This window comes from Crocodylus siamensis, chromosome 11 (genome assembly GCF_052110815.1).
Source record: "Crocodylus siamensis isolate JL-2025a chromosome 11, ASM5211081v1, whole genome shotgun sequence".
Classification (NCBI taxonomy): Eukaryota; Metazoa; Chordata; order Crocodylia; family Crocodylidae; genus Crocodylus; species Crocodylus siamensis.
The window spans coordinates 15,626,603-15,654,125 of record NC_143405.1 but is presented as its reverse complement, the minus strand read 5'-3'; the positions used below and the strand labels follow the sequence as shown (position 1 = coordinate 15,654,125).

The following is a 27,523-nucleotide window of genomic DNA, read 5'->3' as shown; positions in this document are numbered from 1 at the left end:
TACAAGCTAGTCTGAAGATCCCCTTTTAGATGTTAATATTCTTGTCTAGAATGATTCTAATTAAAGTCTATTGGCTTAAGCTTTGGGTTTGGTAGAGCTCTGCCTACTATAGCAAAGTAGTTTGTCTCCAGCAGAGCTGCCTCTATGGGTATATTTTAATTTAATTTTATTCTGTGTATTTGGTAATGCACAAGAACATCACAATATAGTATACAGGTATTAAACAATGTGCAAGTAAACAGTACAGGCAAATGTTTATTTATGAGAAAAGGGAATAAAAGTGCTCCATTCTCAGTATAATCTCATTATTCATTGTAGCCAGCATGAATTGGTTTCCTCCCCTCCCCACCAGTAAGAAAAAGCTAGGACTTTGAGTGTAAAGGGGTGTTTCAAGTCATGATTAAAAATTATACAGTGCAGTGACAAAGCTATGTGTAGGAAGCTTACCTACTATCTGCCCACACTGCTTATGCCTTTAGACAACATCATTCACTTCTGAAGTACTAACTTCTCTCTCTAAATTACAGAAACAAACCTCCCTTTCCTGTACTAATAAGAAGAAAAACATTGCTATAATTTAACATTGAAAAGGGGAGGTTGGAAGGATCTAAATCATTTGATCCAGGACATAGATTCGTATCATTGTATGTACTGTATGTTGCTGCTAACATTTCCAGTGGAATCAGCTCTCACAATTTTATATTTGGTGTTTTGATCTGTTCCCTCTGAAGATGATTGACTTGGGTCTGCTGCTTCACCCTGGCTCCTATTTCCGTGACCTGTGGAACATCTTGGACTTTATTGTGGTCAGTGGGGCCTTGGTGGCATTTGCCTTCTCGTAAGTACATTTTCTTTAAAACCCAGGTTTCTCAGAAAAAAGGGTAGCCACTGAACTAGAGTTATATAAAGCTCAGGATTTGTGGTTCATAAATGATTCCTGGTTTCTACTGGCTCAGTTTTTTATTTTAAGTTTCGTGGGTGACCAAACTAAAACTTTAAAATGAAATTTCCAGTTTCTTACTATTTTATCCCTTTAAACTTGGGGAGAAGAATGTTCATAAACTAGCCTAAATGTTCAGAGTATTATAGTATCCATGGAACACTTGACCCTGATTGATTTTTGTTTCCATCTTCTTCTCAGCCAAAATTTGGCCATGGTTTGAGATCTAATAACACACCTTTCCCAAGTTGTAAGGCCTCCTCATAGAAGTTCTTGACATTTTTTCAATCATGTTTTAAAGTTAGTCTTATTGAGGAAAAATAATCAAAGGAGACTGAGCCACTTAAGAAAGTATACATTTTTTCACACGATAATTGCATATATTTTAAATGTTCATATGGAAACTTCATATTTCATCACATACATTTTATTATATACATCATGGCTTTACCCTAAAGATCAGCTGATGTTTTATCAGACTTTAAAAACAATATTTTTAGAATCACAGTGCTGCTTCTGCTTCATGCATTTTCTGTCTTTCTCTCTCATTCTTTGTGATTAAAGATGTCTGCATGGCAACAGTATCTTGGTTTCTACCGAGTTCCTCTTCTCTTGCTGCTTGTTCACTATCTCCGACCATTATCCTCTATTTACGATATCAAAATAATTTTCCAAACCACCTACTGTACTCTTGCAGAGAATTTTGATCTCAGGTAGGAAATGAGCTATAGACATGTATCAATTATTAAAGTCAAGGATCCTTTTTTTATTCATCTATCCCCATTAGGAGAGATTATAGGAAGAGGAATACAAACACTTACAATACAATCTGATTGCAGGAGGAGTCCAGGAGGAAAGGTTTCCCCCCTTTTAATATTGGGAAATTGTATTATGAGGGTTTCAAGAAATGACCTAGATACAGGTTATTTGATTGACAAACCCAACTTAATATTAAATTAGCCTTGAAAAATTACCGTAAACATTAATCAATTTGTTTCCAAGATCCATTCATCCACTCATGATGATCAGCAGCAATTAAGAAACCTATAGTATTTTACTTGCCTATCAAAATGTGCGTTCCTTCTTATCAACCGGGTAAGTGGAATTGTGCAAAGGGGACTTGTATGGTACAGAAGTATAATCAGTTTTAAACAAACAGCCAGATTTACTGATAAGCTGGTGACACAAAACAAACATAAATTTAGCATAACCAACCAATCAGGGAAGGCACCATCCTGGTTGCTTTTCATCGCTGAAGCTGTATAAAGTTGCCAGAGCCTCTTTATGAACCTGGTCCAGAATATTTCCCAGAGTTTTTTCCTTTTTCTGTAGTGTCAGAATTCCTTCCACGTTGTGTGCAGGCCTGTGTTTTAGATTGTCTATTGTAGTTCAGCAGCTGCTGCTAGAAAAAAAAGTCCAAGGTGATTGATTTTCAGCCATGGAGTCAAGTAACATAGGAAGTACAGAGTTTATATTAGGTGCAGGCGATTATTTGGGCCTGTGAGCCAATAGGCAGTGCATTATAGAATCCCCCACCGTTGGAATAGCCTGCAGCCCATGTGCCCTGTGGTTTCTCCCCACCACCACCAACACCACGCAGTCCCAGCCCTGACTCCGGCCCACCTTACGCCTGCTCTGGACTCACCCCAGCTGGAGTGGACCAGCCAGAACCTGCATGTACAGCCCCGACACTGGCCTGGCCTGCATCTGCTCCAGGTCACCCAGCCATGCTGAGCAGCAGCAGCAGGGGCCAGGCAGAAGCCCTTCCCCCTCCTCAGTGTCAGGCCCTTCTTGCTGCAGCACCCTGGAGCCCATGTCTGGGCTGCCCTGTGGCTCCTCTCTGACACCATTGTCACCACCACCTCCAGGTCACGCAGTGGAGCAGTGGTGGCAGTGCAGAGAAGCCACAGTTCAGCCTGGGCACAGGCTCCAGGTGGCTGCGGCAAGAAGGTCCCAGCAGGGGAGAGGCCACTTTTCCCCCATGCTGAGCAGCAGCTTCTGCCCTGCTGCTGCTGCTGCTGCTGCTGCTGCTGCTGCTGCTCAGCGTGGGCAGGTGAATCTGGAGCATGTGTGAAGTGGGCTGGGGTCAGGGCTGTGCACACAGGTTTCAGCTGGTCGAGCTGATCCACTCCACTGGGCTGAGTCTAGAGCATGTGCAGAATGGGCTAGGGGTGGGGCTGTGTGTGCAGGTCCCCACCAGCACCACAGGGTTGAGGCCAGCAATGGCAGGAGCCACAAGGAGCTGTCACCAGTACCTGGGCTGCCTAGTAAGGCAGTCCAGCTGTGGAGCTGCCCCCACCCTGCTGCAAGACTAGGAGACAGCAGGATGTGCCGCAGGCCAGTCAGTGCCTCTGCCAGGCGGGACCAAGAAACCCATCGTGAGCTGGACAAAATCCCTCTGTGGGCCAGATCCAGCCCGCAGGCCATATTTTGCGCACCCCTAGTTTACATCATAGTATTTTGTTTTCAAATCAATTGAGAAGGGGCAGCCTTTTCTCCCAGGAAGAGAAAACTGGAGATGGGGCATCAGAAAGTTGTAAATCAGATAAGCAAATTCTTTTATCCTCAAGATTTGGATTCAGCAACTTGACTGCAACAGTTCTTTCTATTTCAGCATATGACCAAACTGGATAATCTGCTGCTACTAAATAAAGGTGACAATGTCAAGTATTCTGCAGAATAGAGAGTTGGGACCTGGGATTTCTATCTTTTATTTCCATCTTGCTGTTAAGGAGCTTTTTGATCTTTGGAACTAGTCATTTTGATGCAGTAATTTCAGAAATGGGCTCTGATTTGGATTGTCCAGTGTTTTGCAAACCCGTCTTCTAGATACCTGAAACTTGGCTTTTAGAGAGGCTGAGCATTCATAACTCCAGGTGAGGTCATAGGGGATGCTCAGCACCTCTAATGTTCAGGCCTTGGGTATGCAAAATTGGGTGTAAAATGTAGAGGCCAGTGTTGAAAGTCTCACTACATTTAAAATTGTTCATTTTAATAACACTTACTGACATTGAATACAGTGAGCTTCAGTTAATTATGGTTTGCAACGTATTTTGATATCTGTACAAGAAAGGTGATACTGAAGAGATAAATGGTTTCAGTTTTAAATGTCATCTTTTCAGGAAATATTGCACAAGCACATGATCCATTCCAAATTCCTGATCTCATTCTCCAGTAAGAAATTCTATTAATTGGTGTGTCTGGGACAAGGGGAAACCAGCGAGATTATCGAATTAGAATAGTTTTGTGTTCTTAAAACCAGTGTTAAGGGTTATCTTAAAACACTTTCCCTATAAAACTCTGATTCTCTTAAGATGTTATAGAACTCTCATAGATTTATGAACTCTTCTACCTTGCTGAGCAAATAATTTCTGGTAAAAGATGAATGGTTTCTGCTCATTTTAAAAGTCCATTGTTTTTCTGTTGGTTGCGTTGGCTATCGTTTTCTAAAGGTATAATATCAGTTGCTACAACTTACTTATGTGTCCCATAGCTGTACTTCATGGAAGTTTGTCTTGTGTTGCATCAGTGCTAAATATCCTTTGAGTAAATGTTGAAAAGATGTTCATGGAAAGGTTCAGAGCAAGGGTACAGGACTTTTGAACATGCATTTTTTTGAGAGAAAGTAACGGCAGGTGGGTAAAACGGCTTGAATGAAATATGGACCCACCTAAACTTTCAGAGTTGAATTGAATCAAACTTTTTTGAAACCTGGAAAAATTTAAAACGTTCTTTTAGCTATAGGTTTGTCTATAGCCTCTATACCTGTATATTCTGACAAGGACTGGAGGGAGTGAAATCCCATGAGGGAGACAGCTCATGGCATTTTTGAAGTAATGGCTACAGGAAGTACCACCAGTCGAATGAGGCAGCTTGTTTGGCAGAGGTTTTTCTAGCCCAATTTTGCAAATGTAAAAGACAATTGAGATGAAGTGTAAATAATCATTCCAGGTCCTTGGGTGTTCATCAAAGGACACAGACTCAAGCAAAACTTTAAAAGTTCAGTATCATTAGAGATTAACTTGATTTGGTAAATGAGCAGGGTGATCTTTCTTTATTTTGTTGGATATTTCATTACTAAATATTCAAGCTGAGTCACCAAACTAGGATATTATTGGTTTTTATTTTGCATTTCCTGATTGTCATATACAACAGAATAATTTGACTACCTTTTGCCAAACTCCATTTAATTTGCCAAATAAATTCTCTTGGCCTCATTCGAACATTGTTGCTCTATATTCACTTTCTTACCTGATGAACATGTCATGGGGACCTGTCAAACCAGCTCATTCAGAAAACTTGATTACTGGAGCATTGAAATCAACTCATCTGTTTTAAGAATACAGTTGTAAATCTTTGTTTAAGCTTCAGTGTGCTTGCCCCTCGTTATCATACCCTACCTACCACAGTCTGCCAACTTCTGCTTGTAGTTTCCAGAATGTATCTGTACTTTTCTAAAGTGAGGCCTGCATGAGATGCTAGTAGGAAATCAGTAATAATGATAAAAATGTACTTCTTCCACATAACAATATCTTTCCAGTTGGAAGTACCCTTCTGTCTCGTGAGATAAACATGATGTGAACACAGAGTTGTAATTTTAATCCACAGAGAAATGGAAGTTGAGGACTTTAAAAACTTCCTTGTACATTTATCATCAAAATCTATTATCCAGAGGCATAACATCTACTTATTTATTCTAACCAGGGTGAATAGAAAAGAACGATAAAGTTACTATATTTGTACATCAATCACAACAACAAAAATTCTACCTCAGATGCGCAGAATTTTGCACTGATGATTTAAATTGAACGGATTTACTCTAATTTGCTTAACAATGACATTTATTTCTTCCCAAAGTAACAGCAAGATAAAAGCATATTGGTGCTATCTGTTTGTTAATGCAAGCTTAATACAACATCAGAGAGTGTGTGTGTGGGCATATGTCACATATCAAATCTATTGCTTCTGTTCTTGTTTATTTTTATGAGCGTTGAGTTGTAGGGGTGGGACTGGTTATTTAAAAGCCTGTATCTCTTTGTGCACTGGGTATACTGTACCTACCTATGTTTCTTTTTGTCATTGACTTTGTGCTCTTTCTTTGTCTTCCTGTTGCTGGAATCTCTCTCTAGGAGTTTCTTGGGGTAATGCATTATTGCCATCTCTTGCTGCACTGTTATGCCTGTGAAATGTGTGTAAATATGCAGCAGAGTATACACACTTGTCACTTGTGGAAATGAACCATGTTACATGCATTGCACTGACTCCTTTGTTCCTCACACATTATTAACTGATGTTCCCCTCCTCTTCACTTCTCTCACTCATCTCTGTTTACCTGAGATACAAGAAAAAAAGCGGAGTAGAAACCCAGCTCATAGCTATTTTGTTGGGCAAGAGTCACAGGTTGCAAAAGCTCAGTCAGTAGAGCCTGACTTATCTGAGGTTCAGGGTTCATGTACCTGTTCCAGAGGAGTGCTGCAGTGCTTGCATGTATGTGTTGGGAAAGTGGGAACAGCCCTGAATAGAGACCCTGGAAGTTTCCCTTGCTGCCAAGGGTGCTACTTTTTAAGGCTAGATAAATGCCTGTTTAGGATGGTTTAGATAGGGGTGATTTTGCCTTGAGTAGGGACTTGGACTAGATAATCTCTTGAGGTCCCTTTTGGCATTACTTTTCTGTGGGCATGTCTACACGTGCAATTAATGCAGCTAAATAAAGTCCAGCACTGCTTGCACTGGAGTTTATGGCTTCTTAGCACCATATTTGCATATGTGCCTGGGACCACAGGATGCTGAGCCAGGAAAGACTTGTGTAGTTATCTATAAGTACATAGATACGTATGTAGCTAGAGTGTGAAACAGATTGTTAGAAGAAGGTTTTGTGTGATATCCAATATTTATTAAAACTAACACAATAAAGCACAGGAGGAGCCAGGATTATCGTGTGTGTGTGTGGGGGGGTGCCTGTGTATATTCCATTAGTGCCGAAGGAGGTTTCACGCCTATATTTCTATATTCTTGAGGATCTAACTCAGCACGGATCCTGACTTCATGCAGCTGACAGTGCAGTAAGCTGAGAATTGAGTGACATTGGCTTCTGGGAATTCTGTACAAGGAGTTACAAAAGCTCGAGTTTGCACGAGTGGCCTTAGCCCTCCTGTCAGCAGTGCTCAGTTGTGGACAGTACAAAGCGGTTGCCCTTTCAGGACCAGGGAGAGCTCCTATTAGCAGAAAATTCTGCTGTCTCTTCACATTTTAAAAGAAAAAAGCAGGAACTCTCATTCCTTTCCCCAGGAGAGGAAAACAAAGAGATAAAATAAAGAGGATAGGAGGTCTGTGATAGAATTCAAGAAGTGGTGGGTTGTTTTCTTTCTTCTCAAAGAGAAGTTGAATTGGTTAGGCGTTGGAAGCTGGCAGCATCGCTCACAGACCGAGCTGGGAGACTGCATTTACTCTTAAGCAGGAGGGTTAACTTTCTGCCTTGGAAATTTCAAGTGATTGCAGGAGAAGGGGGCTCCACCCTTCTGTGACTATTTGGTGATTTCTCTCGAAGAGACTGGTGTATGTGAAATCAGAGCTGCTGGCAGGAGCAAGAGAAACAAGAAGTTTCTGCTTGAAAGAACTATCAATTTTTTAAAAGATTATTTATTTATTAAAGGAAGTCTCTTTTGTTATTTGTTCATTATTTAAAGCCAGGAATATCAAACTACTTCAGGATAACTAACAACCTGGTCTCATGCAATCTGAATTGTCTTGATGTAATCACACAGGCCTGACTACTGATTTTTATTCTCTCATGGTTTTTAAATTATTCTGTTTCAATCTTCTATCTGTTTTCTGTCTTGCTATATGTGCATTAAGCTTCACAGTTCAATAAAAATCAGTTCTTCTTTGTCTTTTCCCCCATCCCCATATTTTCCTTGGGCAGGAAGCTTTTGTTGGAGTTCGGACTTCCATGTCAAATGCAGCTCAATGTGTAGCCCTTCATTGAAACGTTATGATATTTGGCTGTTTCAGCTTCTTTTCCAGAATTGTATTAAGGCAGCTGGCAAATCAAATTTGGGGAACCCCTCATTTAAAAACTTGCTTGGTACTTGAACTTCCTGATTCTTACTTGCAGGAGCTGTCACAAGATTATGTTTTTATAGCTCAAGCTGTCACTTGCACTAGTCCAGCATATACCATTCTGGTCCCTTTGAAATTTTGTTTTTCCTGCAGGAAGAGTCACATTTGCTTAACTAGAAATCAGAATAGTTAAGACATAGGAGCAAAAGTCCCATTGAATTTCAATACAGTTAATGCTCTTAATTTACTTAGGTGCTTTGGGACAGCCCCTCCATGATGATTTTCATTGGAACCCTCCTTGTAAGCAAAAGGAATTTTAAAGGACTGGAACTTGCTTTCCATCAGTCTCAACCCCTTCTCTAGGGTCTCTGGACATTTCTTGACACACAGAAATTTGAACTATTTACCACGTAAAGAAGGCAGGCAGGCTGTTACAGGGAGTCATTACACATCTTCATTAATGCCAATTAACCTTCTGCCCTTTTGCTGTGAAGGCAGTCATTTAATTTGGGGTTATACATTGCTTACGGATGAAGCTCACTGGATCTCTGGTTTGGAGTAATCTTTCTCTACTGAGGACTGTGCTCAGGGCACACCTCTTCAAGAGATGTAGCTTCCCTGTCATAGATCAGCCATGTGTCAACCTTCCCCTGTGTATGCCCCTGCAAGAAATTTGCAGTGAATAGATTTGCTGGATTTACTGCAGCTCAAGAGAAAACATCCCTAGTTGCCCATGTTTTGTTATTATCCCAGAATATCAAGATCTGTAGAAACCAATCCATCTGCTCTATGTGCTTTATTGTGCAAGTGGACTCTCAAAATCTAGTACATATGTCTGCAATCTAATTGAGAACACTAGATTTTTATTTTAAAACAATTAGAATTGTATCGACCACACCCTCTAGCACTTAAAATCTCTCTGTTTTCACAAGAAGCATGTATGTCATTGTGTTTGCAGTTCCAACATCCTTTAAAAAAATAGGTGATGAAAATAGTTATCTTGCTTTTGAATGCACTTTTACATCAAAGTGCCCTGTTTCAAATATAAAACAGGGCATGCTGTTAAGTGCCTGCCAAGTATCTACTGTATCTTCCTGAGGAATACAACTCAGTAACTGGATCTCAGTACTTTCCATCCTCTAGCTGAGGCTGGCAGAGAGATGGCCATTATAAGCTGATGGTGCATGGTCATTGCTTACCTGGATCTTTTTTTTGCTGTAAAATGCATATGCAGATCCAAACATGCAATTTATAAACTTTAGGCCTAATTCTCATTTAAACTAAGACCACTTCCCTGACAGTATAAAATGCCTTCCTAAAGTCCAGTCCTTTATACTAAAGAGGAGCAAGAGCCTATAGCTGCCTTGTTTTCCTGCAATTTGGTTTCTACCCTCCAGCTCCTGTACAGAACATTGCAGAACTCAACTAAGAATAGTTTGACTGAAGCCTGCTAATACTGATATGCCTCACAACATCTCTCCTTCCTTGAGAAATCTGTGCAGTATTGTCAATGTAACCACATAAGTCCTTCTCTTGTAGTTCTATAGTTCCCTGGATCCTCCTCCTTCTTTCTCTTAAAGATGGGCACTATATTTGCCCTTTTCCAAGCATATGGGACCTCTCCCAATCACTGCTTATTTTCAAAGATACTGGCCAGTGGCTCTTTCTTGTTACCCCTCATGTCTTTTGCTAGCTGCAGCTCCAGTTGCACTTTGACCATCCTGATTTCATCCCTGCATGCCTAAGGAATACTCTTATACTCTTCCCTAGTCATTTGTCCAACGTTTCCACTTCCTGTAAGCTTCCTCTTTTATGTTTTAGTTCTCTCAAGAGCTCCCTGCTAAGCCAAGCTGATCTTCTGCCATACACAATGCTAAAACTTCATTACTGACCTCTGTAAAAATCACTTTCAACTCAGAGCAGAAACTCTCTTGTTTTTCTACTGCCTTGTAGGGGTCTATGTGAACAGTTCTAGACAACTCTGTGCAAGGCAGTTGGTTGTCCTGTTAGCTTTCCCCTCTCCTTCATTTTGGCACTGTCCATGCAAACCTCAAAACATGAGCAAATAATTCATGGCTGGAGACCTATGTAATAAATCCAAGCTCTTGTCTACATAGATTGCATAGTCAGTAGTCAAGCTGGTATGCTTTGCAGCAGACACTGTCTATGCTGCCGGGGGAATCTATGCTGGCAACACCAAGCTCAAGCACAGCTGTTACTAGATTGTTTGCCAGCTGCATAATAGAGACAGGGCCTATTAGTCATAAAAGTCTCCTAATCGGGAGGCAGGGATAACTCCATCAGAGCCCTTCTAATTCATCAAAGAGTAGTTATTAACATATTAACTCTCCTGACTAATGCAGTCCCATGGAAAAGTCTGGGCTGCCCTTGTATATTTCTCACTTAAGATAAAAAATGAAAATAATATTTTAGTGATTTTATTTTAAAACCACATATTTTGGTCAGCCCTACACCTGGAGCACTTGGCAAAAGATTGGGCTACAAGGAGCCTTGCCAGAGTCTTGTCTCCCATCTCCATGCCAGAAAGGCTAAACAATTATATATATTTGGAGTTAAGCTCACGCAATTCTTTAAGAGCAACTTAATTGCACAAAGGCATCCCCCTCAAGCCTTCAGCCCCTGAGAGAGCATGAGGATTGGTAATGCCTTTGTCAACTTGTAGCTGTGGCCACCTATGTAAAGATAAATGCTGGGGCTGGGCAGTTGTTCCCAGTCACAGATCAGATTTCCTGCTTGTGTCGTTCTAATCTTTTTACTCTGCTTTTGTGCAAGTTTGATTCCATTGACTTCTGTGGAGTTACTTCTGGTTTACACCATTATGAATTAGAACAGTGTCAGCCATCAATTATATCTGATTAAAGAGGTTCTAAAGAAATGCTGAAAGACGTAGATGTCCTCATCCTCTTTGTCTCTTCCTCTACTGCTTCATCCCTCGTTATCCTGTCCCATAAAACAGACCATAAGCTGATTTATGAAGGTGATAGTGAAACAGGCAAGAGCCTCTCAGTTTACATTATGAATATTCCTTTATCTCATTAGCTTATTCTTGCACTGAAAATGAACAGAAGTGACTGACCACTGAATAGAGGGAAAATATTGGCAATGAGATACAGGCAGTCGTGGACACTGGTTCAAATACAGCCTCATCAATCCTGGCCAAAACAATCCTCTGAGATAACATGAGCACTACTTAATTGACAGCATAAAGTAACTTGTTGGTGTCTTGATACTTTCTAAGTGGATAGTTGTCCAAAGTACAAAAAAAGCTGTCACTACATTCACTAAGTTCAGAGGCTTGAGTAAGCTGTAGCGTATGAATGGTCCTCTTCTTTCTAGATATTGTTTCTCCAGAATCATAGTGTGTGCATGGGTGGGGCGGGGGTTACATTTCTGCCTCTCTGAGCATAATCATGTTTTTCTTGGTATGTTTTCCCAATAATGAAGGTAAGCATTGCTTGGTAAATTGGTGAATGGGAGAGGAGACCATTCAGTGAAGGGATCCAAAGCACTGCTCATCTGCACCTTTCGTTATTATAGTGCAAGTGTGTATTTAAACCAGTCCTAAGACCTAAGCCTGTAGTCCAGAGGTCAGCTTTACTATCATTTTCCATCTCATTTTCTCACAGTACGAAGTAAAATTGAATTCCATTGAGTTCTACTAACTGGTTGGCAGAGAGCCTAGCTGCATCTTTTCCGAAAAAAAGAAAACAAAACTTTAAACCTCTTTTCTTTATTTTGAGGGAAGGTTGAGGTAGAAATGGAATCCTTCACTTCCAACCTCCCTAATTGTAATAAAATGAACAGCCATGTTTGCATAAGTGAATAATCATTTGCACATGCTTTTAACAAAACAGAAGTGACCTCTGACATCTGCATGCATGGACTGGAGAGTTACACTAGTATTGTTTCAGGCATGTAATATGTCTGCATATTACATGGCTCAGCATGGTATTGGCAGCATGTCTTCCAAAAGAAACCTGAGAACAATAGTGTAATGGTAAAGAGTGCAGAAATGGAAAGCTTATTCTGTGCCAGGAGTGTGTGCTGTCCATCTGGCCATCAAAGGATTCAGTTTCTTGTGTTCCCTGTCTGTTTCACTAAGGAAAACCTTCCCTCCAAACCACTTTGAAAACCATACAGACAAATTACACTGAGAGGTTTCAGCAAAATGTCTGTCTTTGTCAGAGGAGTAGGTGATGCACATAATCCTGGCTAAGAAAAACGTTTGGTTTAGATTCACAAGACAGGCGGACAGATGTAACTCTTCCCCTTCTCCCGCCAGTGGTTGCAGCTACGCTTGTGTGATAGCTACTTTCTCTGTCATTACCAGACCTGCAGATCTGTTCTCATTCTGGTTATGAGTATTACTTTGGTGGGGAGGAAGAGAGTGAATACCTGGGAAGTGATGCAGGGATGGAGAGCACAAGGAAATAAACTTTCTAAGGGCTAAATTCTGCCCTCAGCTTCCTTTCTGCACATTGCTTTACGCTTCCGAAGTGGATGGTTACTGCAACTCCCAACCACCACTGCTGTGTGCAGAGAAAATGGAAAAGATAGCTCCAAACCTGAAAGATCTGGGTACCTGTAGGCCTTTTGATAAGTTTCATGAGAACCAAGGCCCTTCCTTTTTCACTGTTGTATTTCCCCCCCACTTGCAGAGGAACCAAAGGCAAGGATATCAACACCATCAAGTCACTGCGAGTTCTGCGGGTGCTAAGACCCTTGAAGACCATCAAGCGTCTGCCAAAGTTAAAGGTTGGAGAATAATTGGAAATAGTTCCTTTTTGCTGTGGGTCTTGAAGTCAGAGCTGTGAGCAAAATGGCCTAAATAAACTCAAACTGGATGAATTATGGCTTTTTAATTTTATTTGGTGAATGATTGCTTATCCATTAAGGATTTTAGTGTTTTCTAAAAAATCCCCCCAAAAATGCAATCTATAAATTCAACACAGGTTTTGATTTTGAAATTTTTCAGTGCGCCAGAGTGAATGTTGACGTGTTCATCTTTGCCTGGCTGGTAGAAAACAAAAACCACAGTTTTGCCAAGCTCTGTCTGCAGAAGTTGTTAACTGAACTTTGAGGAATTTTAGTCTGTTCAGGATTTGGTGGTCATAGGTCCACCTCAGGCATCCTGAGTCACAATGTGAAATGAATTGAATTGAATTAATTGAATAGCTTGTGCTTAGTTATTTAGATTGTTTCAGGAATGAAGCTAGTGTTGTTTAGCAGTAGCCTGCTGCTGAAATTGTGAGGTGGGAGAAGTTACAGAATTAAAGTGATCTGCATTGTTAGGAATCTGTGCAGAAAACATTTACCCTGCAGGGTGATCAGTACCATTTTGTTGCTCTTTCATTTGAGCCGGGCAAAAAAAAAAAAGAATACTTTTGCTTTTGTGAAGCCATCAGTCATATTCTTGTTTTTACAAAATGCAACGTAGACAAAAGGGCTAGTCTTGATCTAGATCCTTTTTTATTCACATCACCATGCTTCATATTCAAACAGATAATTTTGGTTTCAGCTAATTTAATTTTCATGAGTGCTAAATTTGCCTCCAAATGTAAGTAAGAATACAATTAAACTGTGGAAAAGAACATGTTGAGTTGATTGGAAACATAAATGTGCAGCTCTATGGTCCTTGAAATCAGCAGCATTAGTTTTTATCTACTCCAGAAGGCAAAGGAATATTTGCTTTTTATTAAGCAAATTATTTATTCTCAAACCTGTATTTGTGAAAGAAACTCCAATACTCAGAACAGTCAGCAAATATTTATGTGAATAACAAATTGAATTCACATTGCGTGTCTTTACATCCCTTTTGTATTCATTCTTTGCAGATAACCTTGGTTTATGGGATTATTAGAGAATGTTTTCAGAGAGCAATTCACACTGTCTGCACTGTCATTTTGTGTTACTCTTTTCCATTCAGAGAAACAGAAACAATCCTACATCACGTACTTTTCCAATCAAGGCAAATGCAACCAATATATTGTATCACAAAAAAAAACTGTACAAGAACAATCTTTAAACTTGCATTAATGAATTGATGGCTTATCAAAAACCAAATATATTTGCAAAGTGTTTGCAGGCAATTCACAAGTTATTTTTGCTGACTACAGTATTCATAGTTAGTTAACACACTGGTTGACTATTTGGTAAAAGTAATCTGTTTAAAGCATTCTGGTATTTTATCACCAAATATATTTTCTTTTCAAACAGCTTGAAAAATAATCATTGAGCAACTTATTTTACAAGTTTTTCCCCCTATCGGTGGTTGCGTATATTAAGCACAAATGTATTTTTATTTTAATCAACCAGCTATGAAAATATTTTGCTTAGGACTAATACTACTTACCTAGATTACCCAGCTGGCAATTTTAGTCACCGTTTGAATTAGTAATACTACAGAATGCAGTCCCACATTTTTAACTCTTACAAGGAGAAAGCTGTTAGGAATAGCTGGTAGTTGCTACTACTAGTAGTAAGAATTTGCAAGATCTGTTGTCCGAGTTAAAGGAGTCTTTCCAGGACAAACTCAGTATAAATTCGGTATATGCTCAAAGTGAAATGTTTTTCTATAGGTGCTGGATGTTGAGCTCCCTCTCTTCTAACCTCTCCCCTATTCCCATAACTCCACAGGCGGTCTTTGACTGTGTAGTAAATTCCTTGAAGAATGTCCTCAATATCCTGATTGTTTACATGCTCTTCATGTTCATCTTTGCTGTCATTGCTGTGCAACTCTTCAAAGGCAGATTCTTCTACTGCACAGATGAGTCAAAGGAACTAGAGAAGGACTGCAGGTACTTGAAGAATGGCAGGGGCTGCCAATGCCAGAAGCGGGCAGTGTGTGGCTTCCAGGAGAAAATTCTGCATCCCTTGAGGAGTTCTCTGGGCAGTAATAACTCCTGTGTGATTGTATACTGCTTCCAATTCATTCTGCTGTGGTTCTAATAAATAAGGGTGTTGTTTCAACAGACTTACACCAGACATGAATTTTATCCCTAGTAAAATTCCCTCGAGAGCTTAACTGTACATTGAGGGCACATCTACACATCGTCCCATGGCGATGTAGCAATGTGCTACGTCACTATATGGCATGCTACATCGCCGTAGTAATCATGTGGGCCTACACGCTAGGTTTCTGTAGCGGCCTGCTCCCCAGATATAGCGTACCGCGATGGCGATGTAGCGGGGAAATCGAAGTGTGCGCTGCCTGCACAGCACAGTAATCACCCATACTGCACCATGCTTTAGTACTTCTAAAAGGAAGTACTAGAGTACAGCATCATAGCAACATCACTGAATTTAGTGGGACTAAGTCTGTGCTTAATGATCAGCATAAGCATAACTGTTGGAAAAGACTGGCTACTAGTTTCCTGCCCGATTATGTTCTTGAGAACTTTTTTTTTAAAACCTTATAATCAATAAGTGAAAAATGAAGAAGTAAGACGTTTCAAATATACTTAAAATACTTTAAGTAATTTTAAACATGGTATTACTCCATTGTTAACTATAGCATGTTAGAAACCCCATCATAACATAACCTCTCTTCCAGTCTGATTTGTTCTTTTCCATTCAAAAGTCTTCCTGTGTTGTCCTTCTATACCACAAACCAGCAGGTGTCTTTCTTGCTCGCTGCTTCTGTTGTCACCCAAACTTGATAGGGGCCACAGTATGATGAGCAAGAGTTCGTGAAACACTGCTACCTGTGGCTGCTCTTTATCGTTTCCGTCCACTGGCTGGCTGGCTGACTTCACCGTAGCAGAGCAAATCTGTATGCAGTGTCTGGGGATTTCATTTTTATTTTCTCATTGCCAGTACAACTGATTTAACTTTAGCAGAAATATAGAACTCCCCAGCAGCTTATAATAATTTTATGCTATGCCAGAATATTACAGATCCCAAAATAAATAGTATCCTCTTAATTGCAAGCTTACCTCAACACTTATCTCCGTTTAATGAACAGCTTCCAAGACAGTGCTTTCCCTTCCTGTACTAAAGGTCACAGGGTCATATGCCTTGTACAGGAGTTAAAATGATATTTCTTCTAAATTAGAAACTCAGGGACCATACTTTTGTTCTGTGTTTGTACAGTGCCTGGCACAGTGGGATTCTGGTCTGTGATTGGAGCTCTGCAGCACTGCTGTAATACCAGTAGCAGAAATGATCATAATTAAATTCCTTCTGAACCTTGGCTCTCTCACTTGTTTCAAACCGCTTTTCTTCTTAGGGGTCAATACCTGGATTATGAAAAGAGTGAGGTGGAGGCAAAGCCCAGGCAGTGGAAAAAATATGAGTTCCACTATGACAACGTGCTTTGGGCTCTGTTAACACTATTCACCGTCTCCACGGGAGAAGGGTGGCCAACGTGAGTATGTGGAATTTATTGGGTTAAGTTACTTTATTGAGAAAAATGCTAACTCTTCATAATTCTCAGGGACAGAGAAATAATAAGATACTTGTGCAAAATGAATGGCGTGTCCTTTATGAGCCAAGATTCCAGTTTTACTAATGTCATTATTGAAGGGCTGCAAGCGCCCTACTGCGGTACGGTGGTGTGCATTAGGCCTGAGCGAAGCTTCGGTCCCTTATTCGATTCGGTGGAGATTCAGTCTGATTCAGTGGCCAAATCTCCTAATCTGAATCTAATCAGAGGACCCTTTAATCTTACCAAATCAAACTGGAACACTCCGAATCAATTCGGAGAGATTCAGAAAGATTCAGAGATTTGGACATAGACACAGCTTTAACTGTTTTTTCTATATACCTCTAGACAGCTCGTGAGTGCTGTGATGCTGGGGCACATGGAGTGTCCCACAGGAGCGTGGGGGAGTCCCCATTGTGCTTAGCAGCAGACCTGGAAGTGGACCAAAAGCACTTCTAGTCCACTTCCAGGTCCTCTGGAGAGCACCCTGGGGCCCCCCTGTGCCTCCCCGGCTCAGTGACTGGTGCCTCCTGGGTCTGGGGAGCACCTGGGGTCCCCCTGTGGCTGATCGCCGAGCTGGGTGGGTGTGGGATGGTGCATGCTTCCCATTAGACCTAGAAGTGGATCAGAAGTACTTCCAGTCCACTTCTGGGTTCACTGCCAAGCATGTAGACACTCCCCCCCCCCCACTTCTGCAGGATGCCCCAGTACTGCAGCATTCACAAGCTGTGCTGGTACCTCAATGTATGTAGAAAAAACTTTTAAAGCCGCATCTATCTGAATCGCCAGTTCTCTGAATCAGCATCAAATTGTCAGATTCAGATTCGGCCGAATCAAATCAGGGACAGTGATCTGAATCAACAAATCGACTCACTGTCCCTGATTCAGACCAAATCCAAATTGAATAGGGCCCACTTCCCACATCCCTAGTGTGCATTTCTTCTGCATAGTCCTGTGAAGTTGCACAGTGGTATTTCCAAGGCAGTTTTCAGTATATAATCAGTCATTTCTGGTCTTCAGACTTGCACTGCTTTTTTTGCTATGGTATAGATTACAAGATATATACAAGCTAATAGGTTTGAAAGTAGGGAGAGGGAGCAATGTAACCCATGCCAAAAGTATTCTAGATTTTTTTTATCAAAATTGCATTTCCTATGAAGTCTGTGACTTTATTTTGGTACGCTTTGTCCCAGGAAGTATTAGTTTAAAAACTGAAACATAGAAGTCTTTCGACATGGCACACAATCCCTTTCATTCATGCCCCCGCTCCCTCATAAAATAACAAATGAACACTTTCAGTGCCTTGGCCAGCTGTGTTAGTCCATGTTCTTGGGGCAGTGTGCTCCAGGGACTGCTCACTCATTAATCACAATCTTTCCACCAGTCTTATCTCATACCTGTTGACACAAGAGTGAAGAAGAAAACAAGAGTGCCAGAGACTCTGAAGTATCCCCAACTCCTGTAATGTCTCAAGGTTGATCACATGATAGAAATGAGTTGAGCCTATACATGTAGGGAAGAATCCCTACAATGAAGCCTCTGAGGCAAGGCCACCCTATAGGAAAAATTGGTGCTATTATGAACATAATTGTATATTGTGTTGTATTTAATGTCATTTGGGTTTTTTCTTCTCTCTCTGCATTTGTTTACAGTGTATTGAAGCATTCAGTGGATGCTACATATGAGGAACAAGGTCCCAGCCCTGGCTATCGAATGGAAATGTCTATCTTCTATGTGGTGTACTTTGTTGTCTTCCCTTTTTTCTTTGTGAATATATTTGTGGCACTGATCATCATCACCTTCCAGGAGCAAGGAGATAAAGTGATGTCGGAATGCAGCCTAGAGAAAAATGAGGTACCCAGGCCTTCTGAGTCCAGCAACCATGTGTAGATTAGATGCTCACATCTTTTTTTGGCTCAGAATATCTTGATATCTTGTGAATGGGATATTCCACCTTTTTCTGGGTCACTAAACATGTTTACATGTCTCTTTTGCCCACATCTTCACATTCAAAATGGAACGATGCTAAGTACTGGCACTATATATTTGTGTGTGTGCGTGCGCACACGCATGCATGATTATGTATACTATTTTGCTTTCTAGTGGCCAGACAGCAACCAGAATAATAAGTTGAACCACAATTTCTCCAGACAACTAAAAAAAAAATTTCTATCTACACTGGTAGAGATCCAGAATTTTTAATGGTGAATGTTTGCAGGGTATTTGCCCAACTTACCCCTTAGCTTTAATCCATGCTATCAGTCGCTGTCCAGGAAGTATGCAAGATAGGATTAACCCCAGGGTTGTTCTTGCATGGGGGATTGTGTGGCACCTACTCTCACGCCTGGCTCTAAGATATGGTTATTCACTTTTACAATCAATCCCTTATTTCTAAAAAACATTCTAAAATGAATATACATTAAATGAAACCAGTTTACAGCAGCGACTGCAGACTTAGATGTATTTTTCTTGAGGATGAACCCTGAATTCAAAAGATCAGTTTCCCAACGTACCAACCTGTTCTTGATGCCCAAAGGTTTGCATTTCTTCTTTAAGAAGATACCTATGATTAGGGCTTATCGATAGGCATTCCGTGGAATGTATTTTGTTAGAAAATACTGATTTCATTTAACCTGAAATTTCCCATGGGAATATGTGAATTTAACATATTTTAAATTTTGAGTAAAAGTTGTGGAAAAAAGTTTGGAATGTGTTGGAATATCCTCCTTGGACATTTTTGGAACAAAATGTTCACATTTTCTAGTTCAAAACTAATTTTAGTTGATTTTTAGTTAGTTTAATAATCAAAAACAATTTTAAAAAGTTTAAGACCAGAGACACGTTTTGAACTAATAGAAATAATATACTTAAAATTAAACCAAGTTTCTTTCAAGTTTCTTGAAAAAATTTGGAGATTTAAAATTCCTGTCTCAATTCCAAACAGGACATTTTTTTCAAACATGCATCTTCTTGCAGGACAGGAAAGCTGTTTCCTGCCCAGCTTTACTCATGGGAACATGAAAAAATGACAGCACCTGGAAGAGATGAGCCACTGACTTTCCATGGGTATACAGTCTCACAGTGCCTTCCAGAGCTGATTGAAATAGTAGATGTATTTCATTCATATTTCATGTGAATTATCAGCTGAGCATTTTTACTATGTGTGAATATATAGAGATTTCACTCTTTTTTTTGGGGGGGTGGGGGGTAATACAAATGACATCTGTACTAATCACCTGATCCAGTTCCGTAGAATTAAGCATCAGAAAGGCATTGGCAAGGTGTTCTCACTGGGTGCCCTGCATTTGTGGACTTGCTGAATGCTAGGGCATGATATAAAGCCCCTCTTTTCTTTTAGGCTTTGCTTAGGGGAGGAAGGTAGATGATTATGGGGGGTGGTATGTGTAGTTCACTGCTTCAGGAACTATTCCACTGTCAGTGGTGGTCCACATACCATGTGTGCTATATTATACGGTAATTTTCTTCAGTGTTCAGAAACTATCTAAAACACTTTTTGAAACAATACATTTGCTGTCCATCCTCTGCAAAATACTCCAGCCAGCTCTCTGCAAACTCCATGGTTTATCAGAGGGTGCCAGCTCATTTTGATGTTTAACATGTTCCTGTTTTCTAGAGGGCCTGTATAGACTTCGCCATAAGTGCCAAACCACTGACCCGCTACATGCCTCAAAACAAGCAGTCTTTTCAATACAAGATGTGGAAGTTTGTGGTGTCCCCTCCCTTTGAATATTTTATCATGGTCATGATTGCACTCAATACAATTGTGCTGATGATGAAGGTTAGTGAGCTATTATTAGTTTGTCCAAACGTTGTGCCGCCTAGGCAATGCACAATTTGCTCTGGGAGTAAAGGGATTGAGACTCTCTAGTATGATGAAAGGCAGAAGACCTGGCTATAGCAATGTCTGCTTCAATCTTACTGAAAAAGCTTGCCTGGACATGAAATCCTGTAAGAGCAGAATCCCCAGCTCAGGGACCTGCTTAGCTTGCACTGCTGCTTCTTGTACTCCTCTAAACCTGTTTATAGAGGATTGGGACTCAGTTCTTGAGAAGCTTGGTACTCCTCATTAGTTCTCTTACTACCAAATAGGGGTCAGATGCATCCCATTTACACTGGAAATCCAAAACAATTCCAGTAAAGTCAATAGAGTGACTTAGATTTGCAATCAGAATAAGGATTGCTGGAGCTAGCTAAGTTCTGTTTGCCTCATTTTCTAGAAGGGAGAGCCACTGTATCCCTGGTTTGAGTCACAGGAACCTTAGAATAGCTTTTACTTACCTCAGGGGGAAGAGGGGAGTACTTTTTACTAACACCAACCTCGGAGTGGTCATTAAATTGGTGGAGATTGCAGCAGCATTTCAGGGGGAACATTCTGCATACCCATCCAATGCTACCCACAGGTCTAGGGTGGCCTCCATTAGTAGAGGATTCCTCAGTGCTGATCTGGCCTATTAAAGCAGTGTAATGGCCTCGTTATGCCTCTGGAGTGTCACAAATGGTCCATGGCAGAAAGCAAGATCTAGCCGTTGAGTATATACAAAATCTTGCTCCCACATCGATAATCTTACAGGCAAGCAAGCATTTGTGAACATTTTATTCCATTAACATAATAGGTCCTCCATTAACAGCCTTTCTTCCCTTCTGGTTTAGTTCTATGATGCTCCAGAAGCATATGAAGAAATGCTGAAATGCCTGAATATTGTGTTTACATCTATGTTTTCAATGGAATGTGTGTTGAAGATCATTGCCTTTGGTGTACTGGTATGTTCTTCTTTCATTTACCTTCTGCTGTTTCCCCCTCGTGTTAAATATCTTTTTGCTTCTGGAATGATGCAATGAGTAAAAACCAATCTGGAATCCACTCTGTAAAAGAAAATAACTTCTAGATTCCTTTTCCCTCTCTTGTGTTTGTATTTTGCAGAATTATTTCCGAGATGCTTGGAATGTCTTTGATTTTGTAACAGTATTGGGAAGTATTACTGATATTTTAGTAACAGAGATTGCGGTAAGTACAGTTTGCTCAGTTTGCCTCATTTACCAACAAAGCTGTATCCTGTCAAAGCACTGTACCTTCTTCCCACCAACCTGTTCCCTGGAGTCGCCTCTAGGACTCATCATGAGATGATGTTCTTTGGTGGCTTGGCAGCCCATTCACATCAGGTCTGCTCTTTCCACAGGGCTGAGCACTGCTGTCTGCCCTAAAGACTTCCATACAAGAAACAATGACAAAGCTAGTAGCTGTGCTAGGAAATGCTATTTCCTTCTCATTTAGTAAAAGCATCCTATCCTAAAGCCTTTTTTACCCCTTTATGGAAAAGTCCTGTAGAATTTAATAGAGATGAAATCCCAAATGGTTTATGATGTTGATTATTTGAGAGTACCACCCATGTGCTACCTACGTCAGAGAGAAAGCAGAAAGACTTTGTCTCCTTCTCTTTCTGTTCAGTCTCTACTCTGTATATTTATCGCAGGAAATGAAGATAATGAACAGTGAGGAGGGGACGGATTAAGGAAGGACAATGGTTATAGCATCACCATAGTCTTACTTTAGATATGTTTGGATTATGCTTTATTTTTTATCTACATAAAATGGTTCCAGAGAAATTATATTAAATAATTTGAAGGAGAACGAGATCCTTTCCATACAGCTTATCAACCAAGCTATAAAATACAATAAAAATATAGCATTGTTACATAATTATATGAGTAGACAGACCTTATGTTAAATTCTAGTGGACTTTTTTATAAGGACAGTGAATTAAGTGACTTCAGGCTAAGAACTTGGTCTTAGCCCACATTGATAAAGTTTACCCGTCCTAACCCAGGTGCATGTTTTCGGCCCATACTGGTGATTCTTTGTGTGAGCATACTGAAGATGTAACGTCACTACTTTTCCTCCTTAATCTTTTAAACACTTGTTTACAAATATTTCTGTGAGCTCAGACTCTTTCCATTTACTGGGAAAAGCCCCATCCAAAGACTTGTTCACGGGAAGTATGGATGGTGGTGAAAATTGTATCACTGGTTCTAACCATACAGTTTATTATTATGTAATATCTCTCAATACAGTATCAGAAAACACGTAGAGTATTTAAGCTGCTGTTCACGACATGAGCAGTATTCATTTCCAGCAGACAAACCCCATAGACTTTGGATTCTATTTTCCTATTGAAACATTGCCCACAGACAAAGCAACACTCTCTCAAACCTAAAGCAAGACAGACTTTTATCCCCGAATGTTGCCGATGTCTCCGATCATCGTTTTGGAACATGTATTGACTGCTTAGAGCAGTTATTTCTGTTCTGGGGGAACACAGTTCTCTTAAATTTGAGCATCCAGGTTTTTTTAGGCAGCTTTGAAGACCTCAGCCATAATATGTGACACAGGCTTTTTGTTAGATGAGTTTATTCAATATACGCTGAATACAGTGTATCAAGACAATAGACAGTGATCAAGAAGGATCTTTATGGGTTTATCATAATCTATTACCTTGCATATGGAAGAATATATTTCATTTTCCCTAAGCCATCTCTGTCTTTTAATAACATTAAGCCCATACTTTTTCTTTTAATAAAAGCTCTAGTTACACAGAGAGCTGATAGTTGTAAAAGAGAGGATGCTAAATAACATGTTAGAATTGATCAGTTTTTCCCCCTTAAGTTGCAGGCCTATTTTTGATGGTACAAAGCTGCACCATCCTAGTGACAGCATATACACTTCCCAACACCTTTGGAAACAGTTGTCCTTCCGCTTAGATGGCTGGTGTTTTCAGGAGGAGGGACTTGTCAAGGGGCTTAGGCTGAGTAAGAAATATAGGAGTTGTTACCTGGGAGTGCAGTCTATGGTCAGGAGAACACAGAGGCCACGTCCAGACCAGCGTGGCCATGCAGTATGTGGTGCTGCAGACCCTTCCACATACTGCACATTCAGTTGTTGTCTGCACTGCAAGGGAGCAGGGTGGGGGGAGCGGGGGGCGGGGGTGGGTTTGACCCCTGGATATCCTACGTATTCATGCAGATATCAGCAGTAAACTAACCCTCAACAGGCAATGGGATGAAATTTAAAGCTACCTATAATCATAACCCCCAGGAGTAAGTATGCACACTGATACTCAGACAAACACAATTCCCTTGTGAGCTGTAACAGATTTATTTAGGGATTTTGAAGATGCAATGTACTAGGCATGACCTTTGATTCAGTCTGTATGCCTACATTACCCTTTTATTTTCTGTAACTAATGTCTTCAATCTTAAGTATAAAGTGTGGCAGATAGAATAATGGTTTTAAAACATGGTATAAGTTACATCTGAAAAACCACCATATAGTGAAAACCAGAAGGTGGCATTTTACAGCCCTCTGTAACACTTTTTGCTCCTGTTCTTAAGTTTCATTTTAGAGGCTCCTGATTTAGCAGAAACTAAATATATTAAGCCACCTTTCAGAGAGGTATGTGTAGTTTCTATTTGCAGTGATTGTGATTCTGAAGACTCCCTAGGCTGCATGTTCCATTGCAAAGCTGTTCTGACAGACATTTCCCCCATATTTAACCGACATGTCCCCTGTTGCAGTCGTAGCCCATTGCCTTTTGTTCTGCCTCTCACAACTAATGAGCCTATTTGATCCCTGTCCTCTTTAAATCATCCCTTTATTAAGAATTTGTGTACAGCTATCATGCCTCCCTTTCAGTCTTCTTTCCCTTCAGACTAAATTTGCCCAGTACTCTCAACCTTTTCCTCACTAGACTTGCTTTTCAAAACTTCTTTCATTTTCATTGCTCTCCTCTGAACTCTCTCTAATTTGTCTCTGTCTACAGCACCAGACACATCATTAATGAACAGCTTTCTCTGGCCCCTGATGAATAAGGGGCCAGAGAGGGTACACCACCGAGAGGGTCGGTGGGCTAACAGTGCACAGGCATCACACAGGCTGCCTAAAGAAACATGAGAAATGAGTTGTACTCACTTAATGGTGATGCGGACACACAGAATCCATGAAACAGTTGCTTAATTACGTGTCTCATATTTTGTAATGGTATGCCAGCTTACATCAATAATAGGACCTAAATGGAATCAGCCTGGTGTTTTAGGGTGTCATCTACAAATAAAAGGGTGCACGTCTAGTTTCATTCTGCTGCATGCAGTCTTAGTCCTCTTGTAGCAGGATCATGGCTGCATTGGATCTCCTCTTCCTCCTCCTTCCCTCCATACAGCTCGTGGTACCCACAGGGGAACACAGATGAAGGGATTTGAAGCTTTGATCTGGTATGGGTTCCCAAACCCCTCTGTTGAGGGGAGGAGTGCAGTGCACGCCGTTCTGACCACTGCTTCTACTGAGCACAGGTTCCAAAGCTGCCTAAATTATACTGTGGGCAGCTTTGGCCCCCTACAGTGCCCCAGAATCTGAAGTTTGTAGTTACTTGCAAACACGGTGTGTGAGCACTGCAGGGGAGGTGGATTGCATGTATTAACTCCAAGAGTAATAGTTCCAAACTTGGGTCCCAGGCACATGTCAGACTTATACCAGTACAATTGATTTTTACATTGTTACAACATGGAATGGGCACACCCTGGAGCTCTACATGAATGTTACTCATGCAAATCTTGGGAAAAATTTTGAATAAAATTACACTGGTGTAAGTTACCCAAATGTAGGTATGCTATGTGTTTGACTTATCTTAGGGTAGCCATTTGCTCAAGGCAAAAAGGCTGTTACCTGCTCCTCGTGGCAGAACACGATAATCATGCCTACTGCACCCATCCGCTTTGGAATTTAGTGCCATTCATGTTGGTGCACAAAAATAACATAAAAATAATACTGGTATAAATATGTGTGACGAGGCTACCAGTGACTTGAGAGCCTGTGTCGTCTTAAATTTCAGTAGGAGTTGATCTCCTAAGTCACTTGCCAGTTTTGAAGAATTTATATCATTTAAAAAATAGGGAACCAGGACAACGAGATAACTGAGCACTGCTGTGCAGATACCAGTGACTCTGCCTAGTAGCTGGAATGAGCCCTAGCAGGAGAGCAGGTACTGAGGTGTCTCATCAGCAAATTGAGATCCACGTGTAAGGCCATGTTATTTTATCATGTTTAAACTCTTTTCATATGCAACCACTTTTCCTCCCTTTGCTCTTGCATGCAAAGAGGTGTTATAGCAAAGGAGCTGAGACTTACTTCCATGCAGCACAGAGAACTTCAGTTCATGCTCATCTTGACTTGAGCTCTTCTCTTTACTCATGCACAGTCCAGAATACAACAACCTGGTACACAGTGTAAAGGCCGTATGTTTCTATTGACTGCAGTAGCTGGACAAAGGAGGGGGACTCAACCTCTCAAGGTCATTCTTCAAAGATCTACATCCACAGCATATTATTACTTTCTTAGAAGAAAGGTTCTTGTTGCTGCTTACCTGGCCTTTTTGGAGCAGGATGCTTCCTAGTGAATAAATAACAGTCTGGACTTTTGCACGGCATTCTTTTCTAGTCCCATCATGGATGCTCTGTCCTAACTAGTTGTCAGTTTAAATTTACCTATTGCTACTTTGACTTGAGCACAAAGCCCAGATGACATCTTTGCCCTTCTTGGTTTGGCGTTGTTTGTATCCATGCAATGAAAAGCAAATTCTCTCCTACTCTCCATAGGAGAGGAACTTCTCTGTGAGACCAGTCCTGAGATCACTGGCGAACTTTGGCTAGAGGTGGGCAAGGGATAGATCTAGCTGGCAAAACAGTGTTTCCTGCTTAATCAGTCTCCCCAGCTTTCACTCTCCAGCCTAAACAAACCAGCTAACCTGGCCAGTCTTGTGAGTGGTTGTATCCTCCACCAGCCTTTGAGCCACTTCAGAGTAAAGATAAAAAGGAAAAGAAATGTGTTGATTAATTCCTATATTTAATTTCTTAGCCATGTTGTGTGTAATTTACTTTGTGAATGCAGTGGATTTTTTTTTTATTTCCTTAGGCAAAAACATGTATGTCAGTTTTCCCCGTCTTTAGTACCCAAAGGAAAGTAGGCGGAGTTAAAGGCAGCCGGTCCTTCTGAAGGCAGCTGGCCTGTAGGAGGCGCTGTGAATATTTGTGAAACTGACATCTATTTCTATGCCTGGAAATACAAAAAAAAATAAAAATAAAAAGTGTCTGTGAATTGTCTTCTAATTTGCATTACAAAACGAATGCAAATAACTACTACACTGTCTGTGTTACCTTTAAGGTTTCAAAATCTATTTTGATTTGAAGCCTTTAAAAAAAATTGTATAATTACCATAACAAAAAAAATACCCACCCCGCAAAAGCCCAACCGTTTCTTTTTCCAGAGAAAATTTCAGAGTTTCCTTTTTTGCCTGTCCTGATTACTCATTTTCTCTTTTGTTTTCTGTTTTGTTCCTTATTTTCCTTACCTACCTGCTGAATCACGCCATCCAATCAACATACAATGCGAAAACCATGTCTCCGTCTGTATGTTGTACACCTGCTGCTCAAAAAAAAATTTGTAAATAATCTTGCAAATATTCATCCATGAAAACATCACATATAGGACACGGTTGGTTTCATTGAATTTAAACAATTATTTCAATTCTCTGCTTTTCTTTACTTATGGTTTTTTTCTTTACTTTTTTTTTCTTTTTAATTTTTGTTTGGATAAGATTGTACTGGTGAAAAGCCTCACTGTCTGTCTGCAGTGCACCTCAAAACTAGCTTCTATTTTGCATCTTCTTCCACGGGCTACTTGGTGACCTGAGGCAAACAGAGTTACCAATAGCCTCTTCTCTGCTGCTTGTTAGAACTGATAAAGACAAAGGGGAAACGACACTTGCTTTATTTTGCTGGACAATAAAAATAGAGCTGAAAAGAAAGCTCCATTACTTCAAATAAGGAATATTGTTTGGGTTGGAAACCCCACATTTTTGCAGGTGATAGAATCAAATTTAAAGTTCTGACCAACCAGTCTTTTATATTGAGTCATGCTGGGCTTTGTGAAAAGGAAAGCAATTCACAAGGTATCAGGTAGTTTGAAGCCACAGCTTGAGTAATTTGTTTGCAAGACAAAGACTTTTATTAAAACT

General features: G+C 40.4%; 1 protein-coding gene across 2 annotated transcripts in view; it reads left to right on the top strand.

The window, feature by feature from the left end:
- Window positions 1-27,523, top strand: part of CACNA1B (calcium voltage-gated channel subunit alpha1 B) — a 470,294-nt gene that overhangs the window by 375,088 nt on the left and 67,683 nt on the right. For both annotated transcript variants that reach the window (XM_090021362.1, XM_090021361.1), the window contains 8 exons: window positions 732-838; window positions 12,679-12,775; window positions 14,657-14,817; window positions 16,248-16,385; window positions 18,095-18,296; window positions 20,077-20,241; window positions 21,114-21,224; window positions 21,385-21,468. In XM_090021362.1, the coding sequence (XP_089877488.1) occupies window positions 732-838; window positions 12,679-12,775; window positions 14,657-14,817; window positions 16,248-16,385; window positions 18,095-18,296; window positions 20,077-20,241; window positions 21,114-21,224; window positions 21,385-21,468 (1,065 nt within the window). The remainder of the gene's footprint in view (window positions 1-731; window positions 839-12,678; window positions 12,776-14,656; window positions 14,818-16,247; window positions 16,386-18,094; window positions 18,297-20,076; window positions 20,242-21,113; window positions 21,225-21,384; window positions 21,469-27,523) is intronic.